The sequence below is a fragment of the Melanostigma gelatinosum genome, assembly GCF_949748355.1.
Source record: "Melanostigma gelatinosum genome assembly, chromosome: 1".
NCBI lineage: Eukaryota > Metazoa > Chordata > Actinopteri > Perciformes > Zoarcidae > Melanostigma > Melanostigma gelatinosum.
In genome coordinates, this window is record NC_136634.1 from 2980533 (window position 1) to 3003124 (window position 22592).

Sequence of the window (22592 nt, forward strand, 5' to 3'; positions counted from 1 at the left end):
ATAAACTGCTGTTATATTCCAGAGCAGGTAAAGGACAGAAGAGTTGGCGATGTGGGATATATTATGGAGTGCTACGTTTAAAGATGTGGAGCAACTCTGCTGTACTGACATCAGCATGAAGGGCATTCCTTATCTACCTTCTGGGGGGGAAAAAGGATGATGATGGGAATCAAGCAAAGACAACACCCTCACCCGGACCTGACCCACGCCAAACTCCTATTTGCCAATTGCATCCCTGCCTCCGATGTCCCGCACTTTAGCCCCACTGACTCTGCTGTAATCTGGTTACAGATGGAAGCTCTTTCTGTCTGGAGAAACCAGCCGATTGGCCTTCAACTGAGGTTAGAACCCCCCCCCCCAAAGATAGAAAGAGATGACGTTTGACTTCAAAGCCTAAAAATGATGTCATATTATGGAAAATGTGTCTTTGGCTCTTCTACTTTCAACAAATTGCTGAATATATATTGAAGGAAAAGCATCAACTCAAGGTCTCAAATATAACAAAAGAACGCCAAAGAAACGATGACATGGCGCCCTGAGAAAACACTAAACTTAATAAAAAAGGTCCAAATCTCAGAGGACGAAACCCCAGCAGGCCGAGTTCATCCCATCCCGCTGTGTTTGGTGGCTCCTTGAGCTTTCCCCCACATTACTCCAGCATCAATCTCCCTCGGTCCTACTGACAGGTTACACGATTAGCGGCGACCCTAATGCCGTCCTCACCGCGGGACGCTCGTTCATCACCAGCCAGAAAGGACCCGGGGGCTCTGATGAGATGAAGGTCCTTAATGCTATTGGAGCGCTGTGATATCATACAATAAGTACGCATTGTAAGCAGATGTAGGATGGAGAATATTTACGGCTGGATGTGAATATGTTTGGAGGAGAGAGTGTGTTGAGTGTGTGTTTGTTCTGAGGCTCCTAAAGTAGTGTTATTATGGGATGGCCTCTGAGCGAGGCCAACGCCATTCGCAGAAAGGAAGGAGAGAGCGGAGGGCTATTCAATCGGTTGCAATGTGCAACCTCACTGATAGATGTCACCAAATCCTACACACCGTTCCTTTCAATTTAAACTGTGCAATTAAATGTTTCTGGGACTCTTGAGCTAAAGCATCCCCCCCAAAAAACAATTCTTAACTTCCAATCGTAACTGAAAGCTGCAACACTCTTTGTAAAAAGAAGACGGTACGGATGAATCTGTAAATGTCAAGCCGGGGCGTTGCAGAAAGGAAAAAAAAGCTTTTATGCTCAGTGCACTCTTCTTGTGACAGTTAAAGGGGAAAACGTGTCATTTTGCTTATTTCGAAGGCTTTTACATGTAAAGTGGGGTTTGTACTTACGGTTCAGGGACTTGATGGCACAGTGCTGCTTCTGCCCGTCCGGCTCAAGCAGCGTTCCGTGGAAAACACACCCGAAGTGACCTGCAGGTTACAACACGATGCGTCAGTCAGAATCAGTCAGCAGCTCCTGTTCAAACCTGTAGGGTCCCTCCTGGCAAATCAACCCACGCCAAAAAATAAGCCTCCCTGAAAGACGGCCATTTTAAACCGTGACGCTTGAGATTCAAATAGTCAGTCCCAATGACGATGAGGTCAGCGCTGTGAAGCAGGTGAAGCCAGGATCAGTCTGTACTTTGGGATGTTAACCGTTAACCGTTAGGGACGTTAAAGTTACTGAAGTGTTGGTATCGTGACATCCCTAATGCTGGCAGACTTTGATTAAACTTGTGATTTACAGCCCGAATAATCACAAACCTGTCTGCAAATCATTTTGAGTTCAATGCGATGACGCTGTAACGTCTCGCTAACTAACCCATGAGGCCTGAGCAGCAACATCACCAGAGAGTGTTATTTTATCTCTGCACACCGAGAGCTACTGACTCGATTCCAACTTCCTTGTATCAGCGAACATACTCGTCCAATAAAGCGGTCTGATTCTGATCACCGCCTGTTGCTTCACGTACTCGTCCTGATGGATGAACGAGTGAACTGACGTATGCTGTATGGCACCGGCTAAATGACCATGAAGACGTTTGCAGGCCGATCTTTTTGGATGTTGCGCAAGAATCCAGCATCCTTCATTTCCATCTTGGCTGGCTGAAGCCCCCCCCCCCCCTTTTTTTTGGATTTCTTTTTCATGCCAGAGCCTCTATGATTAAGACCTTGCGTCCTGCCAGTTGGCTCCCTGATCACAGAACTTTCCCAGAAATTAGAAGAACAAAATATCTCCACTGCTCACGCATAGGAATCATTTAGTTCAGAGCAGAAGCATCAAGGTGATTTCATGTTGTGCGTGCTGCTTTTTTATGGAAGGAAAACTGGTTTTCAAACAGCTAATTCAGATTCTCTTAAATTACCGTCACCCTCGCACTAACTCTGCCCCCTCAAGTAACCCAGTATGAAGCTTTATTCATTAAAGCCCCACGCAGGCTATTAGCCTCTGCCAAACCCCCTTGAATTATTGTGCATTTCATTGAATTATATCTCTTAAGACGTGAGGGTTTCACCCCCAGACCTGGAGGGGTGCGGGGCATGAAATGAGCGCGGCGTTCTCCTATCACGTCCCCGTAAATGTCTGAGGGGGTCGGATTACGACTCCCAACAATGGAGCCTGGGAACACTAGCTGTGAACAAATCATCCTACGCAACAGCCCCCAAATCCAGGCTCTTTTCTTCGGGCGGGGGGGGGGGGGGGGGGTCTTTCACCTCTTGATGTTGAATTTGATCCGAGGGTCTGACTCTTAAGTCTACTTAAGTGCGAGGTGATTTTTGTGTCTCGCCGTTTCGATGAAGCAGGCAATTAAGCTCCCTGTGGGCGACTTTATCTTTTTGCATCGCTTCACATAAATCTTATTTTACAAAATACATTTTTAAGATGCTGGACGCTAAATATATTGGATACAACGGAAAAGCCCAAAAGCAGACTTTCGGCAAACATGATGAGACAATCTTTCATGTTTTAGTTCATTGTTTATCACTTTTATTTTCCGTTATTATTCATGATAATGCACATCCAACGCTATAATCCTCTTCTTTAATGCATTCATCAGCAATAAGCAGCATCAGAGGCACACTCGCTCAGTTCTGACTTTATGCTTTAAAAGCTTTGACACAGCGGTTTGTAGTGACGTAACATTTTCAACTGAATAAACGTCGGCCTCGCTGTTTTATTTTGCACTTTAGTAGCCAGCAGCTCCTTCCTGGAAAATGTTTTGTTGCATTTTACATTTCCTTTTTGTTGAGAGTGAGTAAAAGAAGAGCTGAGTAGCTGTTATGAGCACTTATGATAAAAAAAAACATTTTTCAACAGGGCTCAAAATTTTTAACAGCTCCAGTTCTGGAAGTGAAAATCTCATTTGTTCACTCCATTGACATTTCCAAAAATCAAAAAAATGTAACTCTAAATGGACCATCATTTACTCAATGAAACTAGAGATTGAGACATGAACTCATGTTTACAATGTTTACTGAGGTAATACATCAAGAGAGAAGTAGAGTCATTTTCTCATAGACTTCTATACAACCAGAGGAGTCGCCCCCTGGTGGACATTAGGGAGAATGCAAGTTTGAGGGACGGGTTGCATGCTTTTCCACCAGAGGGGGCGGGGCTTAGCCTCTAACCATCGTTTCTCGTGGTAAGTCCACCTCGGACTGTCACGACATTATGGCTGATAATCAAAATCCTTGATTCACGATAAGAATTGGAATTTCACTTGTGGAGGCGGCACCATTGAGCTCTTTTAACCTGAAATATTTTACCAAAATAAATGAAAACACGACCCCGAGAGAGACCCAGTGATATGTAACACTTTAAAACATGTATTCTAACAGTGAAGGAAGTATTTCTGTGACGGACCTCTGCCGATGACCTGGTTGAGGTGGAGCAGCAGCTGCTCCCTGGCGATCACCACGTGCTGCACCTCGGTCAGCAGGTCCGGGTGGAGGCAGGCCGGGTCGATGTGGACCGGGGCCATCAGCAGGGGGGACACCAGCTCGCCCTCCATTCCCAGCCCCAGACCAGCTCCCATTCTCCTCAGTCTGGGAGACAGCAGCTCCCCGTTGCCCCCGTAGATGGGAGGAGCAGCCCGGCATGTCTCCGGCCTGTCGGTGCCCTGATCTGGAAGAAGCAACGGAGGGTCAGCGACTGTCTCAGCGGGGCCTCCACAGGTCAAGGTGTGTCACATGATCAGAAAGGAACGGCTACAAAGGCAGAGAGCAACTTGACACTGTGATGGAGGGAAGCCGGAGAAAAACAAAGTCTCTGATTTCTCCTCTGCTGCCGTTGGTGGACGGAGAGTAAAGGCAAAGAAACTGCGTGCAACAGTTTAAAAATCTTTTCCAAAGGAGGGGACAGAGGGGACTCACAGACATAATGAGCTCAGGTATAACCGTATACATTTACCACCGCTGGTCCTAAACCCCAACTCTCCCCGAGGACAAGCACCAGTTCATTAGTAAGTCTATCTGCTCACGTTTTAAGCCTTTCAAGGCACTGTTTAGACGCAGGAAAATTGCTTTGCCCATCATACTCAGGATCAGAATACATGGAGCCCAGCCCCCCCCAACGCTCTCAGGATTCAAGCTCAAGAAACCAAAACCACAGGTGACTCTTAAGATCATATCAAAGTTTTAGGAAGACTGGCCTGTTGGTCAGTTTACAGTTTACTACCAAAAGGTTACTTTTTTGTATCATTTGAGCCTTAAGAAGAGTGTTTTAACAATCTTGATCAAAGTCCAGAGAGACCAAAACATTAGTTAGTTCTTACCGCAGCGGGCCGGGGTTCAAATCCGACCCACGACCCTTTGCTGCATGTTGTCCCCTCGCTCTCTGTCTCTCTCTCTCTCTCTCTCTTCCAAACTGCGACTATCCAATCACGAAAAAAGCCCCCCAAAATAAAATTATAATAATTTATAAAAAATAAATGAATACAAAAATAAAATAAATATTAACATCAAAATACATAAATAAATGGATAGTAATCCAGATCTTCTTTTATTGAGGTTTAAATGAACCTGCATCAGTGTGAATGTCTCCTTTAAATCAGTGACGAACCAACAGAGATCATGTACTCTGCAGCTCTCTTCAAGCCTTTATTCGTTTTAGTTTCACGAACTCTTCTCTCATCAACCTCGTTTCTAGAGCTGCCGCCTCTATTGGACGACTAATCGGTTGTTTTGGTCTTACTCGACTAAACTCTCTTGATTTGTCATTCTCCATGCCTCATGACTTATTTCCTATTTCCTAGAAACCTATGAGCACATTGTCGACACACTTGTACGAGTGTCCGCTCAACTCGTTTCCAGCCACAGCAGACACATTGAGATGAATCCGCACCACCAACAGTCAACAGTTATTTGATGACTTTTGAAAACATCAGTAAAAAAGGTTTAAAGATATAAAGTCCTTTTTTTAATGTGTATTCTCAGCTAATTTGAGGATGTTTGTTCGTAATGAACCCACAAAACTAAAAGAAAACCAAAAACTTACAGTTTTTCTCAATTGCTAAAACACTAAAACCCATTGGCTGAACAAAGTTCTCAGTTGCCTGAACTCATTTAGCTAATTGTGCAGTCTGTTGTCAATACCTTAAACTGTTTCACATGGTAAAACACAATTTGCAGATCTCACTTAGATTTTTCAGCAAAACTCTAAACACATTCTCAGTCTCAAAACACATTCTGCACTCTAATGCACATGTCATCCATACTGGTAAACACAAGTGGCAACAATCAAATACAAATAGAGAACACATGTCATTGATTAAACACAATCACTCAAAATTGATTTCACTTGTATCAAATGATGTGACACAACCAATATAAGCCAGTTTAGAGAGCAAACAGGTGGTTGAAGGTGGGAAGGAGAAAGTCTGAGAATGGATAGAAGAAACAATGTGAGAGGACGAGGACAAGTGCGTATGCGAGGTGGGCGAATAGGAAGAGGAAGACAAAGAGTGGAAATATCTGATGAAATTCGAACAACAGTCATAGACCATGTTATAGTCCACAGACTGACAATGAGGGAAGCAGGACTTAGAGTGCACCCCAATTTGAGCCGATTTTCTGTGTCCACCATAGTAAGGACATTCAGAGAAGAGAATAGGTACAGTATGCTACTGTATTTTTGTAATTGCAAATTTACTGTACTACACTATATGCAGCTGTTTCAATCGACATTTGTAAAGTTCATCACTGCATGTATTGTATACTGTAGTAGGCCTACAGTGCATTGTAGGCTGTATAATGTACAATAAACAGATTGTATGGCCTTGAACATCGTGCTTTCTATTTGTTACAGTAACAGTACTGACTGCTCAATAGATTTTGACTGGTTGCAGGTTCATATCAACAAAGAACAAGAATTACAGAATCACAGAGACAAAGGACACGTTTGTGAGCTGCAGGGTACAGTACTGTAAAAATAGGGGTACAAGGAGGAGGAAGAACAAAATAAATTGCAAAGAGCAAAGCACAGTCGTCATTTCTGATCAATTTTGAGCTACTGTAATAGAACATGTTTTCGTTCATATGAAATTTGTTTTGAGATTAAAAATCGACTTCTCCCTGAGAACTATATGTTTTGAACAATGTGTTTTCTATTTATTGGTGTATTGTTTCCTGACTGCTTGATAGTGAATATTATTTTGATCACTTTGTTTATGATTTGAGAGCAGTGTTTGATTTTGAGCACAGGTAAAACTGTTTTGAGGCGAAAGTTTCATTTTGCAAGAGGATTCAGAGGTTTTGTAAATAGTGCTTGAAGATGAGGTTTTGTGTTTCCAGTTTTGAGAGAATGGGTGACCGTTTCAAGAAATGTGTCTTAGCAATCGAGAAAAACTGTAAAAAAACTCAAATGAAAAACTTTAATAACTCAAAAAACTTAAATAACGTCAACTTAAAAAAGCTTTAAAACTTCATGAAACTTAAAAAAACAACTGAAAAGACTTAAACTTAAAAAAAGGTAAAACATTTGGATTCTGGAGTCTATGCTACACTCAGAAAAAAGAAGCCTGCGGATGTTAGTTCAGAACATGTTAAGGCATGCAGTGCTAGCATAGCGTTCAGTCCCACAGGGAGGTAAGCAGGTAAATGAGGTGGGACAAGAAGATGTCAGGTGGGGGTGGGGGAGGGGCTTATCTGGTTGACGTACCCTCCATCAGGGTTGTTCTATAGTCGACCGACTCGTGCGACACCATTTCGTTAGTGGGGCTGACATTCCTCGCGTTAGCCAGCCTGTCCAGATGCTGGATGTGACCCCGGCCATCATACCACACCTCAGACCGATCTAGAAGTAGAGGGAGGAAGGGAGGAAGAGAAGGAATGACGGAGACATAAAGGTGATAGGAGGCGAGTAGAAGGAGAGGTGAGCGAGAAGAGAGGGGCGAGATAAAAGATACAAAGGGAGGGAGAGAGATGAGAGACTTGCTCAGAAAGGCAAAGCGTTTCACCAGTGCTCCCAACACACAAACTCACTGTCATAAAACCACCAGGCAGGCACACATGCACAGGTTAGAGAAGACGCACTGAGCTGCAGCAGCGTGAACGCAAACACATGAACGCCCACGGGCTGCTGCAGGGATGACGTCATTTTGTCGTCCAACCAGGAAGTTAGCTTCGCGTTGGTTCCCTCCCACTGGAGTTTTAATTCGTGCAGAAAATAAGCTCCGTGGCAAACCAACGCTTTGTTCAGAAGGATAATCTTCACAAATATACACCACTTTTATGTTTTTTTGAAGCGTGGATCCAATCGGCAGAAGTAAAACGCTAACGTTAGGCTAAGTCGGCGTGATGACGTTTAACAGCCTCATTTAGCCTCTCGTTAGCGACCGCCTTTTTGAAGACGCTTAAGAGCTTCAAAATCCACGAGAAAGGTAATTACTGACTGTATCTCAAGCGTGTGTGAACCGCAGACCTTATGTCAAGTATCCAACCAAAAAACAAACATTGACTTCCAGATGAGGGAACACAAAGTGCAAAAATGCGGATTCATTTCCAGGTTTTCTAACTCGTTCCTGCAGCACGCTATCATTTAGATTTAAAGTCCCATTTAAATGGAAGTTTATTTTGAAAGGACGAAACATGTAACGAGCGTAAAGTGTTGCTGGACTTTTGTAGGAAAACGTACGATAAACGAGCAGTAACTTCTTGTAGGTTATCATACGAACCGTTGCACGAGGACACGCTGAGTCATCACACATTTGAAAACGTAACTTCTGTTCCACTGGGACTTTAAAATCTATTTCCATCTCGATTCGCTCACATATTTCATTCTTATTGGCAGACTAGTGTTGCTGCCTCCTCGATTGCAAAATATTTACTCAATTTTCCAATATTCTGGCTTCACCCAGTTGTATTTCACAACCTCACTGGACTCGACCTGACTGGAGAGTCTCATGAACACAATATCGCAAAAAGCAGATAACGTGAGAAAGGACCGTGAGATCAAAGCCGGTCGGTCACTGTCTAGGATTAAAGCTAAACCTTTGACCCCCGTCGTCTCTGCTCTCTTACCGTCGATGCGTTTGTTCCTCCTCCACATCAGCAGCGTTCCCAGCAGCAGCAGCAGCAGCAGGCTGCCGCACACGCAGCCCGCGATGAGGCCGGCGTATTCCGGCTCCTGAGCCAGCGTCACCTTGCCCAGGTGCCGGATGGAGTCCGCCTGGCGCCACTGAGAAGAAGCGAAAAGAAGGTTCGGGGTGTCACAGAGGGAAGGAAGTTTATTTTAACAACACTGAGACTTACCATTGATCAACCCTTCATCCGTACGGAGGCCAGAGGTAATCAACTGAAGAACTGGTAAAGATTCATGGCATATACATATACACAAGAACGCAAAAGGTATGAAACTGGCATTCAGGTATATGGTAAGCAACAACAACAACAACAACAACAAACACACACACACACACACACACACACACACACACACACACACACACACACACACACACACACACACACACACACACACACACACACACACACACACACACACACACACACACACACACACACTTTCCACAGTCTGGGGGCAGATTACATCAGTGATATTGCTTCTGCTATTATTAGGTTTCGTGGAAATGAGGTTTCTACTGCTGCCTGCTGCTGCAGATGGGATGGTGTGTGTGTGTGTGTGTGTGTGTGTGTGTGTGTGTGTGTGTGTGTGTGTGTGTGCGAGAGCTAAGGGATATTGGCTGACCATCCCCTGAGATAGTGGCTTTTCCTCTGAAGGCCAGTTCACAAGTCAACAGCGATGAGGCCGATAACGTCCGGCCTGGAGAACGGCGACCGCTGGAAGTTGTCTCTGAGGGACGCAGCGTCTCATATTAGTTTGTGTCATAGAAGTTAGGACGCGTCTCTTATCAAAGCGCTGATAACCCACCGGGATGTTTGGAGGCTGTTTGCTGCAAACGAGGGCGCTGAAACTGCAAGTTGCATTTTTGATTTTAAAGTAAAAAAATCATAGATTTAACAGAGTTATCATCCAAGCTGTCACAATCTGTTGAAATTGAGGGAGAACTTGAGTAAAAGCAGGAAAGTGAAGGTTTTATGTTCATCTGTGTTTGTTGCATATATTCATAATGATACATTTGGGGCTGGAGCGGAGTTGGTGACTTTCTCTCTGTTTTCAGCGATTTCTGGAGCTGATGCTGCTCGCTGCCTTCGTTTTAAAAGAGTCAGCTCCACTTTTTAGCTTTTTAGGTTGGTTCATTTTTTTTAATTCTAGTGTACTCTTGCTAGTTTCTCAAGACTACAACCCTGCCTTCAAGATATCTTTGTTCCACAGAGTGAGTCCCAGGTGCTAAACGTCTGTCCCGTCTAAACCCTCATCAATGAAAGACAGCGTGAGCCGTGGGGGTTTGGTTCCTCTGACATTGCTGTACTGTACGCCTCCTCCTCATGAATTATATCCAAGTGACAAGACAGCTGGATGCTGAGCCCTCTCACTCAACACACCGTCTAATGAATTCTCCCTGAGCTGCTTTCTGGGTTCTTCTGTCTGTATAAGGGACTGCATTAGGACAGGAGGGTTATTGAAGTTTGCTGTAAACGATCTGGGGCGCTGAAGGAATGTGGCGTTTCCCGTGGATTTACCCAGAGAATGAACGAATGGTCCCGTTACTGCAAGTAAAGTCTATCGGTTTAATGATTGTCAACCTGGAAATAAAACACTTTCAATAGAACCTGGAGCTGTTATTCATTCTTTCACATCCATCCATCGTCAGTGTGTCTCGGCCTCTTCCTCCTCCTTCTGATACGATACCTTTTATTGTTGAAATTCCTCCTGTGAGCCTGACAATACAGACAGTGGGGGGTTTTCATATGAAAGCATTACAAGTGGATTTATGGATCTCTGCTGCTCTGCATCCACTTGTCTCAGAGCAGATGTTTGACACAGAATGTGTTGTTTGGACATCAAAAGCTTTCTTGTGATCTTTATTGGCACAGGAACATTAGTGCTGTTAGAACGAGGGTTTAAAATATATATATATATATATATATATATATATATATATATATATATATATATATATATATATATATATATATATATATATATATATATATATATAACTAATAGATATTACCACGAAACTTTATACGTTTCTAACTAGCATTAAGACAAATATATTTTGTATTGTTTACATATGCAAATGAGGCGTTCTCTTTTTGAATACATTCTTGTATCTTTTTGTTTATATTTTTATGGTCAAGTTTTCACTGAGGGAATGGTTGGATATATTTTCGTATCACCCAATAATACTGTCAACAGCCATAAACAATATCATTTTCTCCATGTTTTTAGTCATAAAATGTTGGATAAATCAGGTTATGAATGCTGTGTGAACAAACCCCTCTGTGTGACCCTTCAGCACACAGAGAGGAATGAACGTGTGAAGTTTGGTGAATGTAAGAGCTGCTGAAGTGGAGATTTATCATCAGAGTCTGAGAACAAACTCATTGAGAGGAAACGTCTTTAAAGAGACGTTTAGTTACATTACAGACATTTAGAGACTCTACAGGTGAATATTCACCACTTCATCACTCACATTAAGAAGACTCTACAGGTGAATATTCACCACTTCATCACTCACATGAAGAAGACTCTACAGGTGAATATTCACCACTTCATCACTCACATTAAGAGACTCTTCAGGTGAATATTCACCACTTCATCACTCACATTAAGAGACTCTACAGGTGAATATTCACCACTTCATCACTCACATTAAGAGACTCTACAGGTGAATATTCACCACTTCATCACTCAGATTAAGAGACTCTACAGGTGAATATTCACCACTTCATCACTCACATTAAGAGACTCTACAGGTGAATATTCACCACTTCATCACTCACATTAAGAGACTCTACAGGTGAATATTCACCACTTCATCACTCACATTTAGAGACTCTACAGGTGAACATTCACCACTTCATCACTCACATTAAGAAGACTCTACAGGTGAATATTCACCACTTCATCACTCACATTAAGAGACTCTACAGGTGAATATTCACCACTTCATCACTCACATTAAGAGACTCTACAGGTGAATATTCACCACTTCATCACTCACATTAAGATACTCTACAGGTGAATATTCACCACTTCATCACTCACATTAAGAAGACTCTACAGGTGAATATTCACCACTTCATCACTCACATTAAGAGACTCTACAGGTGAATATTCACCACTTCATCACTCACATTAAGAGACTCTACAGGTGAATAGTCACACCATGACCTCATAGATATCACCATGAAACTTTACCACTTCATCACTCACATTAAGAGACTCTACAGGTGAATATTCACCACTTCATCACTCACATGAAGAGACTCTACAGGTGAATAGAGTCACAACATGAACTCACAGACCTCCAGTTGATTACTTATTACACCGCCTATTAAACGATTGAAACATGCAAATGAGATTAAACACAGTTGGAATAATACAGAGAGGAAAGATCAAATGTTGATTCAGTCATCCGCTGTTTTTGCAACACTTCCTGCTGCTGTTTGCACCCTGACACACACACACACACACACACACACACACACACACACACACACACACACTGCAATACAAACACCACTTCAAACACACTGAGCAAGATGTCTGTTGATATGAGTTCAGAGCGTGTGTGTGAGTGTATTTCTGGTGAACTGGGTGTCCCTATTAACAAAAGGCTGCGCTTAGTAAAGAAAGTGTCTGTTGACCAACTGTTGCACACGCCATTGAGCGGTGGCATGTATGTTTAGGTGTGTGTGCACCTGTGTGTGAATCTCTATACATGGCTTTGTAGTCTGTGGAAATGTTCATGTGTCTTCATCTCGTTTTGAAGGTTTGTGACAAAGTGCAGAAGTTAATCTCTGGATAAAAATGAAATAGGCAATAAAAAGTGAATTCATAACAATACCGTAACAATTTAAGATTGCTGCTGAAGATCAAAAGAACAGACGGACCTTAATGCAAACCTAGAAGCACATTCCACGCGTCTCACCTCCACCTGCAGCTCCTTGGAGGAGGCGGCCTGCAGCTCGGTGGGCACGGTGCACTCCAGAGTGTTTCCACTCAGAGTCAGACTCGCACAGCTGTAGTTGGAGACCGTCAGGACCTGACACTTCATCGCCTCCCTGTCCATATGGTCACCCTGCAGTGGAGGGAAGGGGGAGGAAAGAGAAAGAGAGAGAGAGAGTGAGAATGAGAGAGTGAGAATGAGAGAGTGAGAATGAGAGAGTGAGGGGAGAAGGAAGTTGTGGGATAGAAAGCGACAGGGAAGGATGGAGAGGCGGAGTGAGATCCAGAGGGAGAGGAATGAGGTTGGATCTAAGTACAACCGAAAGCTAAATGCGACTTTTTTAGGCAACCTAAAATGTTACAATTAACTTTGATCAGCTGAAAACATACTGTGAAAGGGTTAACGTTGTAAAACAAAAACACAGACAACTCCCAGAGCTGTCAATCACAGTAAGCCCGTCAGTCGCCGAAGCTGCAGGAGAGGAGCATCACTGAGACACGTCACATTAAACCTCTTTACTCGGCTGTCAGGTGAAGGTGTGTTCAATGCCTGCAGGAAGAATCAGGAGCAAGAAGCGTCCAGACAAACTCTGCAACTCACCGACATAAAGCAGTGGGTAGAAATGTGCACGCAATTTGGGAATACTGGTGCACACGACAGGAACAGAATGAGAGCAGCTTTAGGGGAAGCTCTGTGTTATTGGCCAGCTTCGAGTCCTGTTATGTGGAACGGCTCTATTTAAAGTAACCGCGAGGAACAGTCTCGATTTAATGCTGATGCCTCTGCATGACCACAGCAAACGAGACCATCAGCAAGAAGAGTGGCTGTTTCTATGTTGTTATTGCTGAGCCCCGCTGGAGGGACGGGAGGCACGGGAGGACCAGGACCAGGACCAGGACCAGGACTGACCCTGCTGCAGTAAAATGAGAGGTTTTCTAAAGGGTGCTCAGAGTCCACAGAGGCCGCCAAATCCACACAAAATGAAAGTTCCCCGTAGCAGCTTTAAGGTTTATTCGTATGATCCGTGTTATATGTGCTGTGCCTGTAGGGTGCACAGGGTGGGGGGCTGCTTGGTAAGTACTTAAAGTTTGCTTCTGTATAAATCAATCACAGGCCACAGAAGAGTGTTCGCTGCCATTTACAGACCTCCACAACTGGAGTCCTAAACATTCTTCAAAGGTTCCTTCTGCAGCTTTTAAACTATTTATAGGACTTTAAGTGACACGAGTGCATGTTAACAAAGTTACGTGAGTTTTATAGTCTGAAGCCATATTTTAGTCGCGACCTCGCGGCTCGTTTAGGACGTATTGGAATCAGGTGCAGGTTCCTCTTCCTGGCAAGAGTTCTTCATGATTCACAGTGATGGAAACGCTGCTGCTGCTGATATGAGCAAGACTCAGCAACTTGTTGAAGACGTGAGACGACGACAACAAACCCCCCCCCCCCCCCCCCCCCCTGAGATCTGACTGGAAGCTCACACAGCGATTGTCGTTTGACGGGAAGCTGTGAGAGAACGACGCAGCCACTCAGACTCCTTCTCCTCCTCTTGTTTTTGTCATTCCCGCTCACTTTTTGTCCTCTCTCTCTCTCTCTCTCTCTCTCTCTCTCTCTGTCTCTCTCTCTCTGTCTCTCTCTCTCTCTCTGTCTCTCTCTCTCTCTGTCTCTCTGTCTCGCTCTCTCTGTCTGTCTCTCTCTCTGTCTCTCTCTCTCTCTGTCTCTCTGTCTCGCTCTCTCTGTCTGTCTCTCTCTCTGTCTCTCTCTCTCTGTCTCTCTCTGTCTCTCTCTCTGTCTCTCTCTCTCTCTGTCTCTCTCTCTCTCTCTGTCTCTCTCTCTCTCTCTCTCTCTCTCTCTCTCTCTGTCTCTCTCTCTGTCTCTCTCTCTCTCTGTCTCTCTCTCTTTGTCTCTCTCTCTCTTTGTCTCTGTCTCTCTCTGTCTCTCTCTCTCTGTCTCTCTCTGATAAACACACTTGTTTGAGTGCAGCAGAAGGTAATAAAGAGTGATCACATTCCTTGCGTGACAGCTTGGGATTTTCCAATTTGACACAGACTGGAGGCTCGCACCTGTTCCTGCTCTCTCTCTCTCTCTCTCTCTCTCTCTCTCTCTCTCTCTCTCTCTCTCTCTCTCTCTCTCTCTCTCTCTCTCGCACACGCACACGCACACGCACACGCACACACACACACACACAGACCGCTAACTCACTTGCTTGCAATTAGGAGAGACACACTAAGACAACACCGTGCAACAACATCTTCTTCCGTCCTTGTTCCGGGCTGTCAGCGTGACCATACTGTACACACAGCAGAGAGGAGTTATTAAAGTTATTAAAGAGCCGCCACGGTCGCTCTAAATACATTGTTATGATGACAAATGGACTCCCGTGATGTTATCGAGCCTGGCCACGCGCCAACATCAACAGCCTGGTTCTTTCAACGTGCTGCGTGCTGCCGGAGCTGTCAGTCACAGCCCAATATTCCTTTATTTGTCTTTTATTGGCAGACGTTTTTGGGGCTCGAGTTGTCATGTGGCGCTGAAATGAGCTCAGTGTTTGCCCTTTGCTGGAGGCCACTGCAGGGCAGAGGGTTATCAGATGTGGTCTGTTTCGGTGAAAACTAGGGGGGTTTGTCTGGGAGGTTCAGCACAGCTGCCACAAACCGTCGAGCAAAAAAAACAAAATTGAAAGAAAGAGAACAGTACAAATGTGTTTTTCATTGTGTTGCTAAAAACAGGCTGAGGGGAATGTGGTGGTGGCTTGTTTGAATTAATATGTCAAAAGCTTTAACCTCGAGGCCGGCAGAACAATGCAAGTCAACGGAGAGAACACATAGAGAGGTGTAGCAGAGGAGGGGATGGGGGGGTGTAAACGATGGGAAACAGACTCCACTTCCTGTTTTTCTTTCAGTATTGTTTCCTTCCCGATTTGACCCGGACCATGGAAGTTGCTGTACGTGTGAATACGGGAAGCACAGTGCAGCCACCTGCAGAATGAACATCAACCTGCTTCCAAATTGTGAATTCGTCCCATTCAGTAAAAGCTCTGCACACTACATTTATAGATGTAACACATCTGTGGTGTCGATGATGTGAACACAACCCTGCAGATCTGGAGCTCTCGCTGTTCTGTGAAGCACTTTCTTAGCTTTTCACATTCGCCACAGCCCATACCAGGAGATTTTATTACTTCAACCGCACACTCGACAATTCGCGTTTCTCCAGGTGTCTTGAGTTTCTGCACCTGTTTCTGCAAGCGTCTGCCAAAGGACGCAGTTCTGCCTCCAACCGTTGCGGCTCTATGATACCTTTATAAACATTTATTAATTATGTAAGTATTTGAAAGACAACGAAAGTTTAAAAAAAGTCAGTCTTCTCTCTTTAAATGACCAATCGTGGCACAACTGACCCTTCGCTAAGCCCCGCCCCCTGCCGCTACTCTATCAAGCTGCCATGGAGCCCACACTGTCACTAACTGGACGTTATGCAGAAATATTTAGTCTTTAGTCTTACCTTGAGCTCCACGATGCTCTTGTTGTCCTTGGAGGTGAGTTTGGGGTCCTGGAAGAGGGGGTCCGCCACGTAGATCAGATCCCACTGATCCGTAGAGTAGCCGTCCAGGACGAACGCCACCTTGGTGAACACGGGCGGCTGCAGAGCCAGTTTGGCCAAAGAGGGCGTGGTGCACTGGATGGACGTCCGGTTCTCGGCGTACACACAGCTCTAGAACGAGAGGCAGGCGGCAGCAGAGACAGACAACAACGTGCCGGTTAGAAGAACTCTACTTGTGTAAATGCAGGGCTTAAGAAATGAAAAGTGTATTCAGGGAACACACAAACAGTGTATTTGAGTCAACTCAACAGTATTATTCAAAGGAATTGCTCGGTTTGCAATGCGCACCGAACCGAAAGCCTCGTACCGAACGGTTTACGACAAATACGTGTTGTTACTCCTCTAACCTTCATGCATACAGAGGTACCGGCACACCTCCACCTCTCAGCTCCCTCCAGGTCCTCCCTCCGTCACCATGTACAACCACCGTGCGGTAATCCTCAGTTTCTTTCATCCTCAACACATCACATGAGACACCAGCTGTTTGAGACTCTACAGTACACGCATGGCCCGAGGGCACAACAACCCCCAACAACCCCCAGTGAGAGACAGAAGCACCCTCAGGCCTTTTTTATTGAGGTGTGGCTCAAGAATTGCTTTATCTCGATGAGCTGGTTTTCATAATCGTTGATACTAAAAAATCCAAAAAGCAAATTGAATTCGTTTTTTTGATGAATCACCTAGCCCTATAAGTGATCTTATTGTAACGTTTAGTCTGTTTATAGTTCATTATGATGGCAAATATGGTTGATTTTGGTGCAGTTGAGCTGTTACACGACGTGCAGTTCTTCCCTGCTCAGTAAACTGTAAACTGACCTGACCTGACCTGACCTGGAGGGTAGAACCGGTGGACAGTCGGGCAGAAACACTTGAAATCAAGATTAAAGCCTCAAGTACAAAGTCTTTCTTGTTTGCAACGTGGCTCATCTAACTCTGCTCTCTCCACTGCCCTTTCACGAACAGATTATGAGAGAGAATTTTGGGGAAGGAACAGCATCCAAAATGGGGGAGTTACTGGGATCTGGGGCAACGTTCCCAGAAACAAGAACTCAATCGACTGACTATAAAAAAGGGAAATAAATGGGGAGACTATTGTGAAAGCTGTGGTTGATACGAGTAATGGGAGCGGTTAAGTGTTTAGAACGATCTGTTATCCTCTCTCTCTGCCTGTCGATACAGCGTTTCACTCATGGATCACAGCAGACACCGTCGCTTGTGTCTCGTCTTCCACACTTCCTTGATCGAGCCGAGGTTACAAGTGAAGGAGGATGCGCTTCGTTTGTCACGGAGATTGTGGTTTCTTCATTACGCAGAGCAAACATCGATACGCAGCCGTTATAAGAGGTGATATTCCTCCACACAGGTGCGCTCAGAACAAACCGGACTTGTTTGGCTGCTCGCTGAGAGATCGATGCTGATGTTTGCGCTGCGGTGGCCAATGATAGCGCGTGTTTATCTTTTGGGCTACAAAGGTACACGTGTCCTTGAGTGGCTAAGAGGACACGAGGAAGGAAAAATAGGTGCTCAATGGTTTACAATGGTTGGTTGAAATACTGTAGCATAAGCTTCTGTTTGTCACCATGTTAAAAGAAACTACTTCACCGGGGGCGAATATTTTCCATCAAAACCATTCGTACCGGCAGCTTTGTGGCAACTGCAGCACTTTTTCAATAAAAGTTCAAATAGATTCATGGAGGCAGAGGACCAACTACCAGGATCATATCGACCAGAGCAACATCTTTCAGTCTGCCTGACGTAAACCGCTGCACAGCATGACGTCACGGAAACATATTGTACTGACTCTGAATTCCCTCTGGTTAAGAGTTACGCAGTTTGTTCGTCTTGGGCTTTTATTGTGAAAGGTCAGGATGGATATAGTGGAGCTGGTCTGCGCGGCATTTATCAAGGTTGAAAGGAGAAATACAATGTGTCATCTTGATTGGTTGATGCCTTTATTCGCAGTGAGAAAGCTCAGGAAAATCCACTTTGTTACGGAAAAAATGCTGTTTTTGCAGTGTAATATGTTTTTATATTATTCTCGGTGTATTTGAGTTCAATAAGTTCAAAACCACCAAAACAAAACAAAATCTATATTTTCATTTTGTGAAACAAAGCATCCTCTGAAGTTTAGACCAGTCAGGAGCCGCTGCCCTCTTGATGGTCTACAAACCCCCCAAACAAGTAAAAAACTCAACAGACTGGTTGAAATCATATCTGCCTGCAGTAGCAGCAGCTCTGTCGCTGACACTTCCTCGTACGCTTCCTAATCTGCCTCCCCAGTGAGCTTCAGCGGCCCAGATGGACGCACGCGAACACACACACACTCACACACACTCACACTCACACACACACACTCACACACACTCACACTCAAAGACATGGAAGCGTTTAGAAATACCCACATGCACGGTGAACGTGTCAATGTGAGGGTAGCGCTGGGTCGCCCAACAAAAGCAATCCAATTAACCTCCACACACCAATATGGAGCGAGTAGAGCGGGACTGTAGGGTACCACCCCCCCCCCCCCCCGCCCAGTCTCCCACGGGTGCAGCGAAAGGAAAAATATCCTGTGAATTAGTGGAAAAATCAGTCAGTTTCATTGTTCAGCGGACGTCTCCTCTCATTTCAGGCCGAGGAGGTGAAGGGCTGTAGGTCGGCAGCAGCTGGAAACACAATCGCTCAGAGGGCCGGGGGCCGAGAGGCTTTCACTGCGGGGTGATGAGAGAACCAGCCATCCCGAGAAAAATAAAAGCTCCGCCGTCCCTGGAGGATCATTAGTGTAACAGCCTGTGAAAAAGCCCAAGTCATAACGGAGCTCCCACGTACAGAAGTGCCTGTCAAATCGAGAGTGATTAATCCCAGCAGCGTTTCCTACCACGCTGTGTCGTGTTTTTGTTTTCTTTGGCTTGAAGGCCTGCAGGTCAGCTGCGTCTTTGCTTATTATCGAGATCTTGAGGTGTACATTTCACTTTCTTCTTCTTTTGCAACCGCACGTAATGTGTTTTGCATCCCCTCCTCTTGTTTTTCCAGGATTCTATTCTATCTCCGTTCAGCTCTTGTGTTTTACCATTGTGCAACAGACCAGCACTGAACTGCAATCATTACTCACTTAATGATCCTCTCTGAGTTACAGGTTGACATCTCTGAGTACAAAACCTCCCCGATGTAATCCATTTGGCCTTTTTTAAACTCAGTCAGTTGGACTGACAGCACGTAGACGTTGTGCAATGGCTTCTTTTTCCAAAGCTTTGATAGAATATTGTCCCATCAGCAGCTCTCTTGATGTCGCAGTCGACATTAAGGGTTCTGTATACCAGAGCGGTTCGCCATCGGACGGCGTTGTCAGCCTAGCATCCACCATCCGGCTCCCCCGCAGTTCAAGCCGGCCTCATCCGCTCGTTCTCAACTAAACCTACGGATTCAACAAAAGCCCTCAAACCACAATCTCTCCTGAACCGTACAGAGTCGTTTTGTTAAAAAGTAGTTTCCTGTGAAGATGGAAGTTTATTTTGAAAAGACCGTATGAATGTAATGAGCGGAAATTGACACGTGTTGGTCTTTCATAGGAAAACTGTACTTTTCGTGAGATACAAACCGTGACATGCTCAGGTTAACACTGTTAGCTCCGTCAGCACTGTTAGCTGCTAGCCGCCGCCTCAGCTGTCGCCATGTTGGGAGCCGCGTGGAGGCAACAGATATAAACGTTACTCGTTCACTTTCATTCTCTTCCTCCTCTCAGAAGCCCTCCCGCTGTGGGAAAGGGAAGCGGCTTCGTGAGGCGTTCAGGTGTCAGCGGGAGGGATTGAGCCCGCTGGAGATAGGAAGAGTCTGACCCAAAACGAGCCGATTCGTGAATACAGGTGACAGGTGTCTGGATACGGTGAAGCCAAACCAAACATGATGGTTGCACAGAAAGAACTTCACTCCGTCTGTTTTGCAAGTGATCTGTGAATGTTCACTGTTTTTTCATGTATGTGCAGCCCCCCCCCCCTTTAGCTTTGTGGCCATGCCAGCTTTTCACGACGGATCGTAAAAGAAAGCACCTCTTTCATGTGTGTGGGAAAGCTGAGATCAGGCTTTACTAGAGATCTGAGAGGCAGATATCAAGTCAACTCTGGGTGGCTGTTTGGTTGTTTTTCATGCTCCGACTGAGACCCCTGAACGTCTTGGTTTTCTTCCTCTCTCCCATCTTCGGTGTGCAGATCTTGTAAATTCCCGTCCGACTGGAGAACAGATTTCACCAACTGCACCGAACATCGTATTTTTTAGGGGTTCATGAACGCAGCTCTGTGGGCACGAGACGCTGGCTCACATTACCCACGGTGCCGATGGAAAACCTCTGGGACGGTCGGTGTGTGAGAGACCCGTCCCTCTATTTTGAGGGGTTAAGACAATAAGACACTCACACTGTCCCTTCCCAAGGCTGAGCCTCAACTCATCCCATTTCCTGGAAGGAATCTAACAGGCGACAGCTGGGCCCGACGGGGCATGATCCCATCCTAAATCATGAGCAACGATAGCCTTATTTTACACTGCTGGCTTCATGCGCTCGCTCTCGCTCTCTCTTTAGGGAGCTAGACGTTTGTGTTTGTTGTTTCTCTCTGTTCTGTTATTCCACTTTAAACAACAATACAATATTGGAGAGAGGGTCAGCTTCAATGCGACACCTTTCAGTCACGCGAGAGTCGTTTATTCGTCACATCTTAACGGAGAGGATTTAAAAAGAATGTAAGAGACCGTGTGTTGTGAAACCTGGAAGTGAAGTGAAGCCTGACTGCTGGAGTAAACCTGCAGCACCAGCTGACACATAAAGACCAGACCAGACCAGACCAGACTCTAAGAGTACAGGTGAAATTACACCCGGTGAACTCAAGCACAACCCAGGAAAACGGAGAACACGCGTTTGGTCTTTTTTTTATTTGACAAAATAATTTGTTATTTATTTTAAAGCCGATCCTAAAAAAAAAAAAGTGTTTTGTTTAACAACATGTTGTTTGATGAAATGATACCTCAGTGACTGATGAGCGCGGTTCCGGTCCGTTAACTGGTGATCTACCTCAGTGAGCAAAGTTAACAGGCAGGTAACCAGAAGACAGCGCTCACAGGCCGAACCGAGAGTGAAACTAACTGATTATTCATCGCGACTATTCATTGATTTTAGGGACAAAATATATATTTTTAAAGCAAATAATCTTCAAAGAATCTTTGCATGAAAATAAGATGGGTAGTATGTGATCACCAACAGGATATTTAATGTGATGCAAACAGATATTTAAAATGTCCAGTTTGCCTTTTTTTGTTTTTAAGCTTTCAACCACAGACGCGAGTCCAGATGGGTGTCGGGTGAATCAGGGATTTTGCGAAGCGGCAAATTTTTGGATCATAAACCTGATTTCAGAGACCCGAGCTCTCCAGAGACCCATCAACCGCTGACCTGAACACAGGTCAATGACCAGGGGAAGGGAAACTGAAAGACGAGACACTGCAGGGAGTGTGTGTGTGTTAGAGAGAGAGAGAGAGAGAGAGAGAGAGAGACAGAGAGACAGAGAGACAGAGAGAGAGAGAGAGAGAGAGACAGAGAGCGAGAGAGCGAGAGAGAGAGAGACAGAGAGAGAGAGAGACAGAGAGAGAGAGAGAGCGCGAGAGAGAGAGAGAGCGAGAGAGAGACAGAGAGAGAGACAGAGACAGAGAGAGAGCGAGAGAGAGAGAGAGAGAGAGTGAGAGAGAGCGAGAGAGAGAGCGAGAGAGAGAGAGAGAGAGAGAGAGCGAGAGAGAGAGAGACAGAGAGAGCGAGAGACAGAGACAGAGAGAGAGAGAGCGAGAGACAGAGAGACAGAGATAGAGAGAGAGAGAGAGAGAGAGAGAGAGGGAGGGAGAGAGAGCGAGAGACAGAGATAGAGAGAGAGAGAGAGAGAGGGAGGGAGAGAGAGAGAGAGAGAGAGAGCGAGAGAGCGAGAGAGACAGAGAGAGAGAGAGAGAGAGAGAGAAAAACAAGGGGGAGAAAGACGGATTGGATGAAGCGATGCAGTGAAGTTTAGAGATGGAAGTCATACGTGCTCTGTATCAGCGTGTGTGTGTGTGTGTGTGTGTGTGTGTACTGAGCGTGTTATGATGTCCTGACTGAACCTGCAGCAGCGAGTGACTCAGGATGACAGATAACATCGCCACAAAGCACAGCTTGTCCTCAAACTGCCTCCCAAAGGCAAACATTGAGAACAACACACCTTCGCTCTGTTGGTTGTGACTCACGAAGAAATGTGGCACCTTCACGCTGAAAGAATAGATCCTTTTAATGAAATGCACGCTGTAAAAAAAGTCCTCAATTGGTGCAAAGACGTCTGAAGGTGATGTAAAGCAGGACTTGATAAGAGGTGAAATTACTTTGATTTACTTGGAGAATTTCGTGCAGTTCAATTGATGAAAGTTTCCTCCATTCCTCTGTTTTCTCTCAAAGGATGCTGCA

At 45.0% G+C, this 22592-nt stretch overlaps 1 protein-coding gene across 1 annotated transcript in view; it reads right to left on the minus strand.

Annotated features, from left to right (window-relative positions):
- met (MET proto-oncogene, receptor tyrosine kinase) overlaps positions 1 to 22592 on the minus strand; it is a 64591-nt gene that overhangs the window by 6833 nt on the left and 35166 nt on the right. The window contains exons 11-16 of the mRNA XM_079289337.1: positions 16031 to 16240; positions 12512 to 12661; positions 8511 to 8667; positions 7150 to 7284; positions 3856 to 4116; positions 1341 to 1421 (exon numbers count right to left, since the gene is read on the minus strand). Coding sequence (XP_079145463.1) covers positions 1341 to 1421; positions 3856 to 4116; positions 7150 to 7284; positions 8511 to 8667; positions 12512 to 12661; positions 16031 to 16240 — 994 coding nt within the window. The remainder of the gene's footprint in view (positions 1 to 1340; positions 1422 to 3855; positions 4117 to 7149; positions 7285 to 8510; positions 8668 to 12511; positions 12662 to 16030; positions 16241 to 22592) is intronic.